Genomic DNA, 21,108 nt, shown 5'->3' on the forward strand with positions numbered 1-21,108 from the left:
GAAAAGTTAGCCATAATAATTGGGAGGATACATGAGAAATATGCTAGGAATATAGTTTAGTGAAAGCTTATGAGATTTGGTGGATGATATGTTTGGATAACATAATCAATAAAAAGTTCATAAAAAATTTCGAACGTGAGAGTATGTTGGGTGTCGATAGAGTATATCGGTTGGTGTATTATGTTCTATGGCTGTGGAATGTGTGATATTGATAATGTATGTAGGACACGGGAGAGAAAATTCCAAAAACTTGGAGGAAGAGAGCATGGAGAAGATTTGTTCGATCATGTTATTTATGGTGCGACATAGGGTGAAAGTGGGTCCAGACCCGACCTGAATGGACCCGGACATATGAAAACTTAGAAACCAAAATTGAAGGTTGTAAAAATCGCTCGGCGGTCGACTGACGATAAGAGATTAATCGGACTAGGCGGGGATTAATTGGAGATTAATCGGAGACCCTAAATTATTAATAAAATTATTTAAAAAATTAATATTTCCTAAAAAATTAAGTATTTGAAAATTTAAAAATTTAAAAATTTAAAAATTTGTAATTTTGAAAATTTTAGTATAATATTTTGTGCTATTTTTTTTTTTTACAAATTTGACACATCATCATTTCATGCCAATGTCACGTAGCCAAATAGTGCCATATTTGCATGTCATGTCATTGGAGACCGACACGTCAATTGGGTTAACCGGTTAAGTGGTTACTGGTTAACATTGTAAAAATTAGAAAACTCAGTGACTAATTATAATAAAAAGTAACACTATAAAAATTGAATTTCTATGAAAACATCGTGACTTTTGTACAATTTACCCTATAAATAATACTAAGTTTCACACTTACATTTATGTTTCTTACAAAATATAGACTTAAAATTGTGATTTTAGTTATTTGGATTTAACCTGAAAGCGAACTAAATCCACCAAACTTTATTTGGTTCGGTTTTGTTTAATATTTTAGAAGCAAAAAAATCAATCAAGCCGAACGGAACAAACCAATCGAATAACGTTCCTAAAACTTGTATTATGGATCCTTTAAAGATGTGGAACCCCTTTTACTTTATTTTTTTTATTTTTTTTTTAATTTAATGTTTCTTTATGTCTTGTTTCCTTTTACAGTATCTTTCCAGGATTAGTTTGTCTTCAACGAGACTTTCCTTGCAATAGGAACACAACAACACCTTGTAAGTTGCTCATTGTTTCTTTTCACTAATCACAACTAAGGCATTCTTATATTGACTACTTTCTTACCAACTTATTTTATTAAAGTTATTGCTTGAGTTATACAAAACATCAATTAGAAAGATAAGCAACCATAACTTTCTGTTCACATTATTTCAATGATTTTTAATGGTATTTGTCGACACAAACAAATAGTTGGTTACCACTTTATCGTATTGTTTAGTAACACTAATATTTTGTAAAATAAAATAAATAGTTGTTACCAATTTTGGGACGTAACCCATTTTATCGGTGAACCCACTACTAATTAATAATCTTTATTTCTTGCTAAAGATTTCAGCTTTGCAATCAATTGTGGAGGTTCAGATATGAAGTCCATGAATGGCATACAATTCGATGCTGAAAATGCTACATCACTTGGTCCCGCTTCCCATTTTATACAAGAAGAAAAATGGGCTGTGAGCAATGGGGGAATTGTAATTGACAGAATTAATAATGACCCTTCATTCATACAAACTACATCAATCCAAGTCAACAACACAAGATACCCTGAGCTTTTCACAACTTCAAGAAAGTCTCCAGGGTCCCTTAGATACTATGGTTTAGGCCTTCAAAATGGTCCTTATACTATAACCTTATTCTTTGCTGAAACTGTCTTCAATTTAACCACCAGTGTCTGGAAGGGTCATCCCAGGCGCCTCTTTGATATTTACATCCAGGTTAGTACTACAGTGCTAAAAAACATTTTTTTGAATACATAGAACAAAATAACTACTAATTTTGCTAAATAATCCTTCAAAACTACTACTTTTGTCCTTCTGAAATGCTATTTTTTGGTTTTTGGAAAATGCTAAGGGTGTATTTGGTTGTGGAAAAATTTTCCGAAGAAAAATGAAAAATTTAAAAACGCGTTTGGTTCATTCAGTTTTCCAAAGTTTTCTAAAAAATTGAAAATTTTTAAGGTACGTTTATTTGCGGAAAAACGAGCCGTTTTCCGGAAAATTTTTCCAAGAAAAATGAGTATTTTGAAAATGCATTTAGGTCGTCTACTTTTCTAAATTTTTCATGGAACATGAACATTTTCTGTTTTCTAAAATTTAAAGAAGTTTGAAAATTTTGAAAAACTGATAATTATTGTTTTCTATATTTTCCTAATTCCAAAATTTTTCTGAAATGTAAACACACACTCACTCCTACTTCACCCACCTCTACCTACCCCCACATTAACACCCCCAACCCACCACACCCCTACCTACCCACACCCACCCACTCCTAAGCCTACCCCCTCCACCACACACACACACACACACCCACAAACATACACACACATATACATACAAACACACACTGTCACACCCCAAAACCGATAACGGCGGAATACATTTTGGGGGGGGGGGGAGGACGTCATGTACAGTATCATCACAATTGCATAATAGTAAAAAGAAGAAACAAACAACCATTGCATTACATAGTGAGTTTAATTACAAGTGTGTTTTGTAATGTTTAACAAGCACCAAAAGTATTACAAAAATAAGAGATGGATCTTGTATGCTCCACCTTCTCCAAAATGCCGCACCTGTACCTGTCTATCTTTGACCTGAGGATACAAGTTGTTTTGAAAATGAATATCAGCATAAAGCTGGTGAGTTCATAAGAGTTTAGTGTGAGTTTTTGTATAAACAGCATTTGAACCGATAGTATGAAAAGCTGCAATTTTTACACTCATAAGTAGTAGAAAATCCTAGAAAATCCTATATTTTCCAGAAATACATTGTAAGTGAAAACCTATAAGAAACATGTCATTTTCATCTTTGAAAACCATTTATTGTAAAAGTATAATGGTGAATTTCCAATAAGTAATGCAATACGGTAGATTATGCCAGAAGTCAATAATAGTGGTGCAAACTTTCTTTAGTGTTAAATACTTGTTTACTTCGGGATATTAACTTAGCCTTTAGTTAGTGTTTTAGTGTGGTTATAGTGTATTCCTTGTATGTTACCAATAGTGTGTATAATAGCGGACCCCATGACCTTCCCGGTCATGCACAGTGTAGTGAAGTAGCGGCATCCCTGGGCCTGTATGGCTCGGACTGAAGTTAACAGTCGAGAATTATTAGTGTCTGCCCCGTATAGATCTATACACGTAGCGTCGTTTTCCTGGCGGAAAACTCTGGGCGTAGTGCGTAGCGAATAGAGTATCTCATAGTGAGTTAGTGTGTTATCTTCGGATTAGTACTTTCTCTTGTATTATAGTGCAGTAGTCTTTTGTATAACTCGTAGTGTGATCTATTACTAGTGTATAGTCTCGTAATAGTGGGTATTATAGTGTGTAGAGTAGTAGCTATAGCGAGTAGCAGTGGCCTTAACTATACCTATTATAGTTAACTTAGTGTGTATGGTTCTTGTCAATTTAGTGGTTTAAGCATCGGATGAAATGAAAATACTCATATCCAACACTAATATACATGATATATAAGTAAGAAATCAACAACAGTCGGACGGATAACAACTACCCTAAGCCCACAATCAAACAAGAACAGGAAATAAGGCGAGCTATCGGTCCTAAGTCCTTCAAGTCTTACTTATATAAATATATTAGTGTGGTTACATTTTATAAGGAGTTTATTTAATAAACATCTTGTCAGAAAGGAACATTTAGAAAATAGTTTATTAATCCAAAATAGTTTTGAAAACGAAAATCCTTTTATAAAACATAGTGGTAAATCACATGTGATTTGAACTACGGATAGTGAATCACATGTGATTAATTTCCATGAACATGTATAATTCACTTGTATTCCCCCCCTAAAACATATAAAACATTTGAAAGGTTCATTAAAGGGGTATGAACTCACCTGAAACCAAGTAATTCGGGTAAATCGGGTGAAAGTGTCGGTTGAGCGTTTGGTGTCAATTAAGGACTTGTACACCCTTTAAGACCCTATTAACATGTAGGATAAGTGTTTTGAAAGTAATTAGTGACTTATATTCTATTTAAAGCATTTAAACATTCATGCTTGATTGTAGGCCTAATGGTTGAGTACTAGAAGGTCAATGAGTTGTAGGGAAGGAGTGTGTGACCTCACATTGGAGTTTACTCTCCTAAAACCCACCCTAAGTGAGTTTACGGTTGGGAGGCCTTGTCCCCCATGATTTTACGGCCATAAACTCATGGGAGGGGTATTTTTGAAAACTATCTAGTTTCATATGCAAGAGGTGGGGGTTCTAAGGTATTTTACAAGGCCAAAGGGGGTAACAAGGGGCTCATGAGTTCACTCCCTTGGAGTTTACGGCCCAAAGGCCACTCCTTGGGAGTTTACGGCCGTAAGCCTCATGGCTTGGCCGTGAACTCTTGTTCACTCCCCATTTCATGATGTTAAGGCCCTTATTCCACTTCTAATGATTTCTAGTGAAGGTATAAAGGTGTTTAGGGGCTTAAACCATCATTTTGGCTAAGTTTGGGGGAGTTTACGGTCCTAGCTTATGCTTGGGCCGTAAACTCCATTTTGTCCCTCAAAATGAGTTGTTAAATGGTTCTAAGCATTTCCAAGAATTATAACTAAAATTCTAGAATGCCTTGGGTGAGTTTTTGGGGATTTTTGACATGGAAATTGGGTGTTTACGGCCTAAGCACAAGCTTGGGCCGTAAACTCCCTTTTAGGCTTTAAAATCTTAAGTTTTCATGTCCAAACTCATCTAGGTATATCCTTTAATTAGTATACAAGCTTATAGGAAGTAAAAACGGGACATTTGTCAAGTTTTGGGGTGTTTACGGCCTAAGGGGCTTTTTAGGCCGTAAACTCTATGATTTCCACTAAATCCTATGATTTTTGTGTCCTAAATACAATGAAGTACGTTTAGAACAAGCTAGGGAAGAAACCCTTACGTTTGGAAGCTGGAATTCGCGGTTTTGGAGTCGGGTTCGAGTCTAGAGAGAGAAAGTAGTGAGAGAGAGAGTATGTTTGGGGTGGTAAAAGGGTGTAGTGTGACATCCAATTTCTTTAAATATGCCTCGGGTATTGCACCCGGTACACGGCTACCCGATGCTAAAGTTTAACAGGGTTAATACTTTTTACCCGGGTGAAGTGATTAAAAGTAATATAAGTTTGTTTGGTTAAACGGGGTTAACACTTACAATTATATTTACTTATACTAATATGATAATGTCAAGGAGTTATAATTAAATAGATATTTATCTATTGACGACTCCAAGTATTACGGAAATATATATATAACGCCGAATTCCGTTAGTGAAACGAGATTACGTAACAGAAATAACTTTGGGTTGTCACACACACCCACACCCATCCCCACCCACACCCATGCAAACACACATACATCCCCACAAATACACACCCATCCCCACCCTACCCTGACACATACACACACCCACCCCCACAAACAAACACATGCACACCCACAAGCACATACCCATCCCCACCCCCAAAACACACATACATACAACCACCCCCACAAACAAACACACGCACACAAATACACACACACCCACCCCCACCCAACCCCCACCCCCACCCCCACCCATAAACACACACCCACCCCCACCTCCACCCTCATAAAAACTGTTTTTCCGTAACTAAACACAACTTTAGTTTTCCAAATTGTATGTAAATTAGAAAAATGATTTTTTTAGAGTTTAACAAAGTTTTCCAAATCTCTAAAATGGAAAATGAAAACTCCACGGGTTCCAACCAAACACGTTTTCTAAAATTTTCATTGAAAACTGAAAATGAAAACTCAACTTTATTTTCTGAAAACATTTTTTTAGAAAATAAAAAACAATTTTCCATAACCAAACACACCGTAAGTGATGTGGTTTTACAAAAAAAAAATATCACCATTTCATTAAAAAGGAATTGTTTTCTGCTAGATTTTATTGTTAATGTATCTCACATTGGTGCGGTACGGTCCTTTATATCTCTATATAATATGTTGAAATCCTCCTCTCTCCACAATGGTTGCTCTTTTGGACAGACAATCTTAAACTCCACATATATTTAATATTCATAAGCATGGTAAATGAAAGAAATACAAAAAACAAGAAACCAGACACATCGTTGTTTTCTATATGGCTTAAAATCTAGTTTCACCTTCTAACTAGATCTATTTATAAATTGAAGTTAGAAAGTCTAGACATATTTTGAATTCGTAAAATAATATAACTTTTAATAATGAAACAAGTGGCCTTAAATCTTACTAGGGTAGCATTTGCATAGAATTTTGGTTGAATCATTTGCTTCAAATCTTGTGATAATCTGTGAATTACCATTGCCAAAATGCGAAGGAGACATTTGGTTTGCAAAATGTAATTTTAGAAGGAATGAAATTTGTGTAAGGAATTGCAATATATCATGAGTTTGGTTTTCAGGAAATAAAATGGAGCTCAACCATAAACATTGACTAATTTTTAAATTTTCACTTATAATATTTTTTTTAATCCTTTCTAATAAATGAAAGTTTTTTTTTTGCCACTTGTCACGCTCTCATTCAATTTGCCAAATGTCATTTTGTGGTTATTTTGAATTAAATTTTTTCCACATGTCATTTTAAGAGTTTTTCTATTTTATTAAATTTCACATAATATTTTAATGTAATAATTGCAATAAATATAGTAATAAATGGATATTAATTTCATTAATAAACTTAACCTTTAAATTTCAAAATTCCCAAAATTAAAGCTCATTAGTATCTTTTCTTTATTTAAATTATATGTTTAAATTTAGAGAAATTAAATTACCTCCTACTTTTTATGCCTATAATTATTCCTACCCATTAAAATTATGACAAATCACCATTCAATTTAATTGTAATTGATATATTCCTAATATAGCCTTAATGAGTTAGTTAAAAAAATATGGAATGATCACACTTGTCATAATTTTATTGGGTAGGAACATTTGTAGACATAAAAAGTAGGAAGCAATTTAATTTCTCTTAAATTTAAAATATAAAAAACATTTCCTTTATAATAAATCATTGTTTTTCTTATTTTCTTATAAATTCAAAGTTCTCAAATATTTTGACATTTATATTTAATTTTTTTAAAATTAACCCATATAATACATGGGTCTAACAACTAGCTAGTGTTATTATATTTGAATATATAAAACGAGGGTATCCAACACAATTAAATTCCGTCCAAATATCAAACAAACACAAGATGGAATGGAATCACAAGTTCCAATTCCTTTTGATTCCCCAGAATCCACAATTAAACCCAAGTACATTCTAATTTTCTTCTTTCTTGTTCTCAAGGGAAATCGCCGACAAAAGGACTTTGATATATCAAAAGAAGCAGGAGGCACTGGAAGAGCTCTAGAAAAGAATTATGATGTTACAGTGACACAAAATCATATTGAAATCCATCTTTTTTGGGCTGGAAAAGGGACTTGCTGTATACCTGAAGAGGGAGATTATGGTCCGATAATTTCTGCCATCAGAGTTACTCCTGGTAAAAATCATGGAATGCATACATATTCTTTTATTTCATGTCAATTCTAATGATTTCTGATTTTTTTTTTTTTTTAAATCAGGTTTCAAAGTGAAGGGTAAATCAAATAAAACTGGAATGATAATTGGTATCATAGCTGGTGTGGGATCTTTATGCCTTGTTTTCTTAGTTTTTGGTTTATTATACTTGAAAAAGAGAAGGTCAAAAGATAGGGAAGAAGAAGGTAACCATTATATTGATTATTACTTAAAAGCAATTGAAGAGGGAATGAAATCGATGATCAGCCATGAAAATTAAATTCCTATTTGGTTGTCATATAGGAATGGAACATAGCATTCCGGACGGAATGTGATTCCTTCTCGTGGTTGACTTCCATTATGTATAGGAGGGGTGCTTTCTTTATTTATTTAGGGGGTGTTTGGATAAATTAGCTTAAACAATTTTTGCAAAAGTGTTTGTGGTGAGAATAAGCAATAAACAATAAGCACCCTCTTTTTTTCGCTATCCAAACACCCTCTTATTAGTGAAATGAAATGTTATATATATATATATATATATATATATATATATATATATATATTATTTTATATAATCCTCGATAACAATCATATACTTTTTTTCCCAAAAAACTTCAGTTATATTGTTATTTGTTATTTTCTAATAATAACTATAAATAACTTATATAAGCTTTTATTTTTGCAAACAGTTTTTTGAAGTGATAAACAAAACCTTTATTATTATTATTATTATTATTATTATTATTATATCTTGTCTGAAATAAGTTTTTAATGCAATTTATTTAGTTATATATCATATTTGATTAAAATTCATTTTTATGAAATATCATTTTTTTTTAATTTATCAATTTAATTTCATTAAGTAACATAACAAAAAACATGCTTGAACGACTCACCACGTTCCTTCAAACCAACGAGACATGATAATGAAATGTATTGATCCATTCTATTCCATCGTTCGCACAAACATACCCATTCTATGCAATCAATTATATATTCTAGTCATTTTATCTTTACTTTTTTATTAATTTTTGCTAGATATTTTTGGAATGGGGCCCAAAATAAATACTTACACCTATGCGGAACTGAGAACTGCAACTGCAAATTTCAGTCGTTCAAATAAGCTTGGTGAGGGCGGTTTTGGACCTGTTTACAAGGTTTGATCCACACCATAATTTCTATTAAGTTTTGTCAATAACTGCTAGTAAATTTTTTGTTAGAAAAGATAATGAGGTTTATTATTATTATTATTATGTCACAGGGGATATTAAATGATGGAAATATAGTAGCTGTGAAGCAACTCTCAGTAGCATCCCACCATGGAAGGAGTCAATTTATAACTGAAGTTTCAACCATTTCATCTGTCCAACACTGTAATCTTGTGAGGTTACATGGTTCTTGTATTGAAGGAGCTAGAAGACTTCTTGTTTATGAGTACCTTGAGAATAAAAGCCTTGATCAAGCACTCTTTGGTATGGAAAAATCTTTATATGCCTTTTAGTATCTTTTACTGATAATATCTCACATTCTTTGAACAAAAAAAAAAAATATGAAAAATTTGCAACTGATTCCGTGTGTTAGTACATGTTCCTTTTTGATGAAATGGAGTTAATATGGACACGACTGATTCCGGTAAATGTCAACATACTTTACTCTTTCTATCAATATCAACAATTTACTTCGATCTCTTACTCATTATAGCAATGTAGTTACATTTCTTTCCTGATAATAGCAATGTGCTTTAATTTTTTTTACCTACAATAGCATCGTACTTACATTTCTTTATCAATATGGTCATCGTACTTTATTTGTAACATATTTCTATTATTTGTAAAGAAATGTAACTTCATTATCGTTATGAGTAAGTAATTGCAAATATGTTGATATTATGTAAGAAAATGTAAGCATGTTGTTATTATAGGTTACATATTGCTATTTTAGGTAAAAGAATGCAAATACATAGCTATTAAGAAAAGAAATATAAGTACATTGTATTACGGGTACAAATTTAGTACATGTTCTATATTGTTCAAAAGAAGTAAAATATGTTGCTAGTTCTTGCAATTTCCCCTCTCTAAGGCTTAACCATGCATAGCGGCTTAAATGAGTTAAGTTAGAGAAATGTTGGTTTATCCATTCAAATGTTTCTTTTTACATCAAATGAAGGGTAAAATGATCATTTACTCACATCACTTTACCAATTTGGAGAAATGTAGGTTTAGCCATTTGTTATTTAGCATCACTTCTAAAAAGAAGGTGTTAGGGTTGAATAACTTCAACAAACAATTTATTAATGATGTATAGATAACTAGTTCATTTAGTTCAAAAAAGAAAGTTTTTTTTTATATAGAACACCGACTCCGAACAAACATCATTTATCCAAACAACACTTATGGCTTGTTTTCTTTTTTCCGCATGCATATTATATGATGTATAGATAACTTATTTATGCATCCAAGAAATCCTTAATGAAAAAAGATTGCTTTTTTTCTTTTTCACTGAACGAACTATCTAAATGAGAGTGAATACCAATTTACCATCTTATGTATATATATTACATTTTAAAATACTTAAATAAAAACATTTGATATAAATACCAATACAATTAGATATCAAAATCTAAATCTTACCATCTTGATATCTTATAGGGAAAACCGATGTCCGCCTTGATTGGCCAACACGTTTTAATATATGTTTAGGAACAGCTAAAGGATTGGCTTATCTTCATGAAGAATCAAGGCCAAGAATTGTGCATCGCGATGTGAAAGCAAGTAATATCTTACTTGATGCCGATTTATCCCCCAAAATTTCTGATTTTGGATTAGCAAAACTATACGATGATAAAAAAACCCACATCAGTACCCGGGTCGCAGGAACTATGTGAGTTCTTTTTTAAGCACATTTTAGTATTTTTATTTAATGACGCCCTAATTGTTTTTATTTCTTTATTCTACCTAGTGGCTATCTTGCACCGGAGTATGCAATGCGTGGGCATTTAACATCAAAGGCTGATGTTTTTGGGTTTGGAGTTGTTTGTCTTGAGATTGTTAGTGGGAGGCCGAATTATAAGGAGAAACTGGATCCCGAACAGAAATATCTTCTACAATGGGTAAGATGAAAATAAATTGTTTAGCTAGTGTTTGGTAAGATGGAATCGAGGAAGGAATGGAATTGTTCATTCGATAGGATGAAAATGAAAAAAAAACTTATTTGTTTTACAAGATGGAATGGAATGGAGCAAACCCTAAGGAATGTGATTCCTTCCATTTTTATGGTTTACGCAAATTTTCATTCTATTCCATAGCGAAACATAAAGAAGACCCCTTGGCTAATTAGATAAATGTAAAGAAACAAATTCATTGTGTATTGGTCCATTCCATGTCCATTCCATTCTAATGAAATGAACTATTCAATTCTATCATCAACAAGTCCATTCCTTACATAATAACCAAATGACTTATAATGTTTTCAGGCATGGATGCTATATGAAAACAACCAAACTCTAGACCTCATAGACCCATCTTTGACATCATTTGATGAGCAAGAAGCTATTCGTATGATAGGAATCGCCCTCATGTGTGTTCAAGCATCACCATCATTAAGACCTGCAATGTCACGTGTAATCTCAATGCTTTCAGGGGATATTATCATCAGTCCAGTCACAACAAAACCAAGTTATTTAACCGATTGGGATTTCAATGACATCACCGACACTTTTTATGATGAAGAACCAATTTCGTCTGAAACTGCAACCATAGCAACAAATACAACTACATCAATGGGTCTTGAGTCGAATCCATCAACTATAATGTCCGAGCTATTGAACAATGGGAGTTGTAAGAGATGAAACACGACCTAATCTTTAGATAATGGTAACTTGTACATTCATTCTATATTTTCGTCAACGTTATTTTTTAATCTTTTTTATTAGTAAGGAATAAGGATACATGTTTTTTTTTTAACCTTGTAACGTATTCAAGTGTTGTAATTAGTAGAGTGAGGTGAAGAAGCAAGTATTCAATGATTATGGGAACATAAGATAAGAACACGGGTCAGTGAGGGGGTTAAAGGTCGGATGGGTAGTGTGGGTAGAGGTGAAGGAGTGATTAAAAGATCAAATGAAAATATATAATAAACATGTATTTAGTCGTATGTTTTGTATTAATTCATAGTAAATTACTTTTCTGTTATTTTTGATTAGCATGGTTAACGAAAAAAAAAAGAACTAAACTAATGGTTTTTTTAAGTCAAAAACTAATGTTTTGGTTGGGTGGGTTTCGGTTTTAGTCAAAAACTGAACTGAACCGTGCTCCACCGAAGGTTAGATTGCAATTTCAGATATTCCTTTTACATTTCTTTATATATGCCTTAAAATTCATTTTTATGTTCTAAATTCTTTATAAATTGTAGTTATAAAATCTTATTTATGAAGTTTTATTTATTTATTTATTTTTGTTCTTTTTTAGAACGACATGATTTATTAAAAAAACTATCAAAAAACTACCCAAAAACCAAACAAAATATCAAGTAACACCTAATTGAAGATTTTGAACCAACCCACTCAGATTAATTACTTTCTTAGACTTAGCATTACACCACATAAAAGAGTTAATAGCTTTCTTAGACCTAGCATTATACCACATAAAAGACCGAGACAAAATTATCATAAAGACGCACCCCACTTGGCTTCGAAGAAGCAAAAAGCCGAGCATTCTTGAAGCTCCACAAGTGCCACCCAGAGGAAAAGAAAACACCTTCCAAAAAAAAAAAATTCAAAACCCCCGAAGAGTTGAATTAAGCAAGCCAATCCAGATAAGAAAAAAATAGGAATCACATCTAGGTTCCACCACCGACACATTTGGATTCAGAAATCAACTGCTAAAGAGCAAGAAAAGAACATATGACTAGCATTTTCGATATAAACCTCACAAAAAGAACATTGCAGTGAGGGAACATCCACACCCTGACAATCTAGGTGTGTCACGCTAACACATTAACCTTAATAGAAATCAACCTACACCATTCTGTAGGAGTCGGAGGCAAGGCAGTCAACAAAAGCTTCTCATTAATCAGAACGAGCCATAGTTACAGAAAACTCCCCATAACCAACTAACGACCAACATGACCTATAAGAAGTAGTATCGGCAGCATAAGAAAGATTTACTGAAGCAAGCATATCCACAAAACCAACCCTTTGAAGGGTTTAATCTACCCTTCCCCCCGGAACCCTATGAAAAGACTCTAACAAGGAAGCATGAACCATCTTATCATTAACAATAATTTGCTTATTGTTTTCCAAATTAAAACATCTAGGAAATTGACTTTTTAAAGAGGAACCTCCTAATCAAGAATCATCCTAGAAAGAGGTTAAGGAACCATCCGTAACACTCTTATTACGATATTGTAAAAGATCGGCCCTTTTGTTACGTAGCTGATAAACCGCCTTCAAAATGTTAACCCAAATAGAACTTCTACCAAGAGGCACTTGACTCCCAATATACACATTTTCCCCGTGAATGAACTTAGCAACTCTAGCCCAATGACTATGAGAATATGTAACATCCCCGGAAATTCGACAAATTTAAAACTTTCAAAAACATCCCTTTTACTAATAGAAATGTTACAAAACCATTGTTTTTAAAACATTATTTAAAATCGGAGTCTCCCAAGATCCAATCAGTTGTAAAACCAAGGATGTGTACGATCACACCTTCGCCTTGCCACAGTCTACTAAAGTACTTGAAACCATAAACCAAAACTGTAAGCACAAAGCTTAGTGAGTTCCCTCTAAATACCATAACACAAATAGATAACATATACAAACTAGCATGCTTAAATACTCATGCTTGGCCTAATCAGCATCGGGCTTGAATACCTAGCATGTCTATGATGGGCACAGTCATACTCGGGATGGATTACCCTCGCATCATAAGCAGTTTGGTCCAATCAACCATCTGGTTGGAATACCAAACATATCGGGTCCAATCAACCAGTGAGTTGGAATATCCCAGGCCTTTTGACTGATGCACAAAGTAATCCAGTCTCACCACATACCATGCTATCATATTAGGTCCAATCAACCATCAGGTTGGAATACTCTAGGCCCAATCAACCATCGGGTTGGAATGCCAATATACAACGGGTCAGTCATCATCGGGATGGAATACCCTCGGGCCAATAAACCATCAGGCTGGAATGCCACCAATCCGTTGGCTCACGTACATAGCAGTAAAACCTCAACCACCAACTAACATATAACCAATCAACAGACAATCAGATAGATCTTACAGATCACTAAACATAACATCATCCTATATACCAGGATACAGATCTAACAGATCACTACAACATACCAACATACGATAGACCAGGATAACAATCCACTATGACAGCTTTGGTTCCTTCGACCCGAAAGTATAATAAGGAAAACTTACATCTCGATCTGGTCCATAGCTGATGAGGTCCGGACTCTGAATCTCAGCTCCCACCAACACCTATCCATCCAAGTGACCAATCACAACCAAAATCCCCAAAATACCCTTGAGGTTAAACTTGGTTAAAGTTCATAAGTCAACCGAGTCAACCTAGCCGAGTCAACCTAACCGATTCAACTCAACCGAGTCTACTCAAGGTGCGTACGTGGGGCGTACTCCGGAGGTATACTGGGCATTTGCAGCTTCGCAGGTTAACTACCATCGAGGTGGTTGACCTCATACGCAGGGCATACTCCGATTATGCGGGGCGTACCCTCTCAAGCCTAAAATCCATTTTTAAGAGCTTAATGGTTTAAGCTCTTATGTCCAAACTTCAGATCCATGGCCATAATAGTTTTAGGAGTCATAAAGTCTCCAACTTTATGACCTAGCATGTCCAATAAGTGCTTAACATAAGGTCTTATTCCATTAAGACATTCTACAATATGCATGAAGCAAAACTAACCACTTGGAACCCGTTTTATGACTTAAGACCCCTCCTAGGGTCTAAAAGGACAACTCAAAGTTCAAGAACATGCCATAATCACGATCTAACATTTTGGGACCCAAAAGCTCCATAAAAGAACCAACACTAGATCTATGAGATGGAGGGATAAAATTGCAAGCTTTTTACCTTTGAAAGGTTGCAAATGAAAAATAAGTCCCATATCCAAAGTGCTTCACTCTTTCAAGATGAATTTGGCTTCCTTCCTTCTTCTTCTAAGCACACAAACACACACTTTTAGCTTAGAAATGGCTTCTCAAGGTGAACTAGGGTTACAACCACGAATGAGAGGGTGTAGGCTGATGAGGTGAAGGGAAATGAGGCCATAAGGATGCTTAAATACCAGCCAAACCCTAAAATTTAGGGTTTCCTTAATTGGCAAGTACGCCGAGCATACAATGATGTACGACCAACGTACACCACATATGCATAGCGTGCTCTAAAGCCTCAATTTACAAAAATGCCATCAAGGCCCTTATGCATACTTTATGGAACTTAGGGACCAAAACACAATACACCCCAATATAATGATCAACAATGGAAGTACTTCAAAACCAGATGTTATAATTCTCCCCACTTGAGTTAGACTTCGTCCTCGAAGTCTACTGTAGTGACTAACCCAAAGTAGTAATTCCACATATCTACCTTGTGTCACTCAGACGGTCCTTCCCCAGGACCCGATCCGAACTTAAAGTCGGCTTAATTCAGTGGCTGCCTACCTATACCATCTTTGACTTGCTAACTTTCATTACTAGAGAAACCACCACCACCTTTACACAATTCTGACATCCATTACCTCAACTGATTCTTAAGAAAGCACAATCATATTGTACCACAAATGATATGATATTCCTCACAATCCGAACCATACGAAACATTTCCGATCCTAACTTACCTTGTTGAATCCATTGGGGATCCAGGACCCTTGACCATCCTTTGCTATTGAACCCTCCATCTGAAAACATGGTGGCTCCAAACACGAGCCCCAAATAGATAACCACTACAGAGAGGCACAAACAATGCCAACATATTCCACAACCTCCTGGATAGAGAGAGATCGACAAATCCGGGGCTCTTAAGGCTACAACACCGAATCAATTCTATCGATATACTTCACGAGACCGGAACCCAATCCACGGCTGACATTTACCCGCTCATTAAATCCACCCTTTTCCTGAGAGTATGATCACTACCAACCATGCAAGAAAAGAACCAACCACATAATCATGAATTTCCCACTAAACCCCAAATCCATAAGATGGTCCAAGAGCCTTTAATTAACCCGTGACTCCCAGACATGCCATTCCAACCATTGCTCCTACGAGCAAAGATGAGAACTCCAAAAATTCCACATTTACCTCCGATTCTTAACAATTCGGATGTACCCCTAACTAGAAACACACACCCGAGGCAATAACCAATTCCCAACCTTGACGATCAACCCTTAAAACAACTTGCGAACAAACAGGAGTTATAACGCAACCACTCCCTAGAGACTTTTTGATATATGACTCATAATCCCAACAACCTTTAACTGTCCCCTTTATCCAAACTCGCTGATTGTGAGCCTCCCGACATCTATCAATGCACCCATACCGAAAGTACCATAATCAGAAGAAATCAACAATCATGATCACTGGGCCCACAGCCTATGCCTGGAATGCTCCCTATATTAAGCCGATTGTCAACATTACATCTTTTTCATGTAACTCGCAACCCACACCATGGGACAACATAATCTCAATCTATTTCCACCGCCTTGTAGGGACCTAAACAATGTCCCTCCCAATGCTAATCGCATAAAAAGCCGTAACTATACCATGCCCAATTCCTTTCACAATACTAGCTGCTACCAATACAGAGCCCGGCGAAATCATGGTCGCCTACGACCCGAGAATAGGACAAAGATTGCACCCTTGATCGAATTCAAAGGCTATCTCTTAAAAGAACCATACACATAATTGAACCAAGCCCCAATGCTATCTTGTCCAAACCACATACACACAACGAATTGCTACAATGCACATCCTTAGGGAACCCATGAGCTCATCCATAAGAGTAGAAATACGAAAATTCAATGGAAAGACATGCCTCAAACGTTAACAAAAGACATCCTCATGATTGATCGAAATGAAAATCCATACCTAATTGAGACTGAATAGGTTCCACCAATAAGCAACCAACTTAAGAAGACTTTTAAAGTGATCCTGAATGCCACCCAACGCAGCCTGCTATGTACCAAAATTCCACACCACCATTGAGGGTAAGAATACCCAAAGACCAAAGGAACACAAAACATACTAACTTGATTATAAGCTGACACATCCATTGAAATTCCACTGACACAACTTGAAACTTTCATAGAACCTTTGCTGAAAGACGAACGATGCGACCAATAATCGAGGACACACTGCCATTACATCTAATTAACTAAATCCTGAACCGAGTCCCACATACTCGCACCACAGATCTCTAAAACCATTCCTCAATCCCACGAATTCGAACAGATCGATGATCCTTCTGGCATAATACCTAGTTCTCCCGCACTTAGGATATGATCTACCACCCATTGGTGTTGAAACCAAATGATAATTTAAACCGGTTTAACCAGGTATAACCCTTCCTAACCCAAGAATGTATAACACACGCATGATGAACTTCCAGACAGGGATCAAACCAATCATAAGAGAATCTTGAATTTCAACTGAAGACCTCTGAAATTTTCCAATCATGACCACTTTAACATTAAGGATTTCACACAAAGGCATAAACAAATACCAACTTTCAATCCAAAACATACTCTCCTTGCCTACAATCCCAACCGATGATCTGATACCTGGCCTGCTATAACCTCAGAACACAAACCCTTAATCATATCGCAAGTCATCCATAACACATCAATCCACCCACACACTCCTGCAATGGCATACTGTCGCCAAATCCTGCGACCAACAGACCCCAAGCTAGGCTTACATCCCAACCTTGAAGGTCACAAGCCTGCTCACTCCTTCCCTAAATTCAGAAAACTCGAAGGGCAAAATCGCCACCATAGATAGCGACATACCAAACCATCAATGAACCATTATACTCCTAACAACAATTTCCAATTTGATTAAAACAGTCATTCCATACATGAGTACCGTGACTCGAATACACAGCCTCGAGCCAACACCCTCATGACCTCGAAACCAACAAGATCATCTAGGTCTGCACCAATCACCCAAATCGATTTCGCCATTGGGGCCCCAAAACCATTACCAGACCCGACTTTATCCCCGAGAAACCATAACCAAGATCGACAGATACGGAGCTACTGCCACGAATCATGGTATCCAACCATGCTATGTTCTCTCGACCATTCCTTAGAATCCCCAAAACTTTCATCGATTCGAGTATGGATAATGTGCTTCTAGTAGTACGGGCTCAATACTACCTTCCATACATATCCATACTTTCCTCAAGGATCCTTTCGAGTCCTCCAAGACCTACCCGTAATAATACTTCTAAATACCCGCTTAACAACGAAACAATCACACTAAAATACTTCCTAGGCTCTCCTAGGATTTCCCCCTCCCCTGCCATCAGTTGCTGAAGAAGTCCAATCAATGTCAGCCATCCACTTCATGAATACAATTATGTGCAACAAAACTTAAATAATCTTTCGACTAAAGGACCTAACCCTACAATGTTTAGAATCAAACGAGAGCTGCGCAATAGGGCCGAATCCTTCACTCTAAGATTATTTAATCTTTATAGCATGTAACTTAGTGTAATCATTTGATAGTAATCTTCTCACATCAATGTGAGTCTGTGACATCCTGGAATTAGGGCAAAAATTATAGCTGGCCAATTCACCGTGAATCTCATGATAATTTGACTTATTGAGTTTTAGTCAATCTAAAGTAAAATAAATAATTTTATTTCAATTATTATATGATTTCAGATGATACCTTACTTCCGAATGTGTAAACTGTAAATCAAATCAAACCCCTTAAACGTCAACACTAATTAATACGTCTAAAAAAACTGAAATTTTGTAGCAGTTGTGAGCCATACAAACACTCTAGTCTCGTAGTATGTGTTTCTTTGATTCCAAAATTATAAAGAACATCCAAAACGTAGTTTGTATGCAAAAGATACAACCATTTTAAGAATCCAAAACCAATATAATACTGATTTCTTAAAAACTGTCAAAAATGTTTTTATCTGTTGAAGGACTTGCACATCTCAAATGGAATTTACAAAAGCATTTTGGACTTAGGCTACAGCCTAAATGTAATTTCATATTTGAAATATTTTAACAAAAATATTTATAAAAGTAAAAAATCAGACGGTTTCAACTTAATTAAACGCGGAACTTTAAATGTCATTTCATAAAGATTAGTATAACAGAATTCAATTCCATCTGCATTTTTGGTATCACCATGACCTGAACATTAAGCAAACACTTTTAGAAAATTTATATTAATCATATATCATTTTTCCAAATCCCAATTGCTACATATATGACAATTTGGACATTTATATTATAAATTTTCAATTCCTTATATATCTCATAAACATACGTTGTATATGTGTCAATTTTTAATCTGACAAACCAAGATTTAACAAATTAATAAATTTTAGATTTCTAACATATGGATTTCAATTTATATATAAATTACACAAATTTATATAACAAACTCATAACAAATGAAAATAAATTATATTTATCAAGAATGGTTTGTAAAAGTCTGAAACATACATATATGTGTATACAAGAGGAAAAAATAATACATACCAAATCAAACAAATACATAAATAATTAAATCAATATTGGCTCTCAACATATCCTTGAGGTTCTGAATAGTCCCCTCACTCTGGCCATCAGTCTGCAGATGGTATGCTGTAGTGAAATGCAGCCTGGTACCTAAATCATCATGGAAGCTCTTCCAAAACATAGAAGTAAACCGGATGTCTCGATCTAATACTATAGAATTAGGCGCCCGATGATGAGCTAGAACCTCTCGAATATAAATGTTAGTCAATTTATCGGTCGATGAGCTGTCCCGAATAGTAAGGAAATGGACACTCTTAACGATCCACAATAACCCAAATAACATCAAGTCCCTTGGTCATCCTCGATAACTTGGTGATAAAGTCCATGGTGATCTACTCCCATTTCCACACAGGGTCCTCTAAAGGCTGTAACTTACCATGTGGTCTCTTATGCTCGACCTTGATCTTCCGATAGGTTAGGAACCTCTCGAAAATCTATACTATCTAATTCTTCATGTAAGGCCACCAATAATTGAATCTCAAGTCTTGATACATTGTTTTTGGATCTATGATGAATCGAGAAACTAGACTTATTCACATACTCTAGCAATGTCTGGTGGCTCCCCTTCAAAACTGGAACACAAACCCGCATAAACCGGGACAATATTTCCCGATTGTCGGTGATGAATCTATCAATCCGAACCCTGATCTTCTCCTTCTTTCACTTTTACCTCTTTAATCCCTCATCCTATGCCTCTATGATCATATCCAAAAATGGTTACATGATGGTCATCCTCAAACACTGGTCTCGAATGGGAGTACCATCCGTATTTCGGCTCAAAGCATCAGCCACCACATTGGCCTTCCCTGGGTGATATAAGATCTCACTTTCGTAATCCTTAACTACATCAAGCCACCCGCACTACCCTATATCCAGATTTGGCTGATCCATAAAGTACCTCAAACTCTTGTGATATGTATAGATAGTAGAATGGACCCTATATAGATAATGGCGCCAAATATTGATAGGGGAAAACCAATACCCCAATTTAAAATTTTGAGTAGGATAATTCTTGTCATGAGGCTTTATCTGGATCGAGGAGTAAGCAATCACATGATCCCTCTGCATCAAAATGGTACCCATTCCTGAAATAGATGCATTGCAATATACCACAAAGTCATCAAATCCATCAGGGTAGAACCAATGTCTCACACAGCCTCTGTCGCAGGGTCTGAAAAGCTACATGGTGCTTAGGCCACCAACGAAAAGTGACGTCCTTCCTAGTCAACCTGGTAAGAGGAACTACAATCTTGGAGAAATCCCAAATAAATCTCATGCATTACACAACCAATCCAAGGAAACTCCATATCTGAGATGGAGATCTCAGAACCTCCCACTAAATCACTACTTCAATTTTGGCCGGATCGACCAAAATACTGTTTTGGTTGACAAGATGCCCCAGAAACTGAACCTCACGCAACCAAAACTCACACTTGGAGAACTTGGCGTACAACCTCTCTACTCGTAGAACTCATAGAATCTCACTAATGTGCCCCTCATGTTGTTCCTTGGTATTAGAGTAGACAAAGATATTATCAATAAAAGTGATCACCGATCGATCCAACATCGGTATGCACACCCGGTTCATGAGATCTATGAGCACAGGTGGTGCGTTGTTGAGCCCAAAAGACATCACC

General features: G+C 35.6%; 1 protein-coding gene across 1 annotated transcript in view; it reads left to right on the forward strand.

Moving 5' to 3' along the window:
* Positions 1–11,826, forward strand: part of LOC145058875 (putative LRR receptor-like serine/threonine-protein kinase At1g56140) — a 35,711-nt gene extending 23,885 nt beyond the window's left edge. Inside the window, exons 16-24 of the mRNA XM_079006750.1 lie at positions 1,126–1,190; positions 1,522–1,907; positions 7,462–7,657; positions 7,740–7,880; positions 8,713–8,831; positions 8,936–9,146; positions 10,323–10,554; positions 10,633–10,783; positions 11,147–11,826. Of these exons, the coding sequence (XP_078862876.1) occupies positions 1,126–1,190; positions 1,522–1,907; positions 7,462–7,657; positions 7,740–7,880; positions 8,713–8,831; positions 8,936–9,146; positions 10,323–10,554; positions 10,633–10,783; positions 11,147–11,521 (1,876 nt within the window). The 3' untranslated portion in view covers positions 11,522–11,826. The remainder of the gene's footprint in view (positions 1–1,125; positions 1,191–1,521; positions 1,908–7,461; positions 7,658–7,739; positions 7,881–8,712; positions 8,832–8,935; positions 9,147–10,322; positions 10,555–10,632; positions 10,784–11,146) is intronic.
* The last annotated feature ends 9,282 nt before the right edge of the window (positions 11,827–21,108 follow it).

This window comes from Lactuca serriola, chromosome 6, assembly GCF_051521515.1.
Source record: "Lactuca serriola cultivar US96UC23 chromosome 6, Lser_US96UC23_V15, whole genome shotgun sequence".
NCBI classification, from domain to species: Eukaryota; Viridiplantae; Streptophyta; class Magnoliopsida; order Asterales; family Asteraceae; genus Lactuca; species Lactuca serriola.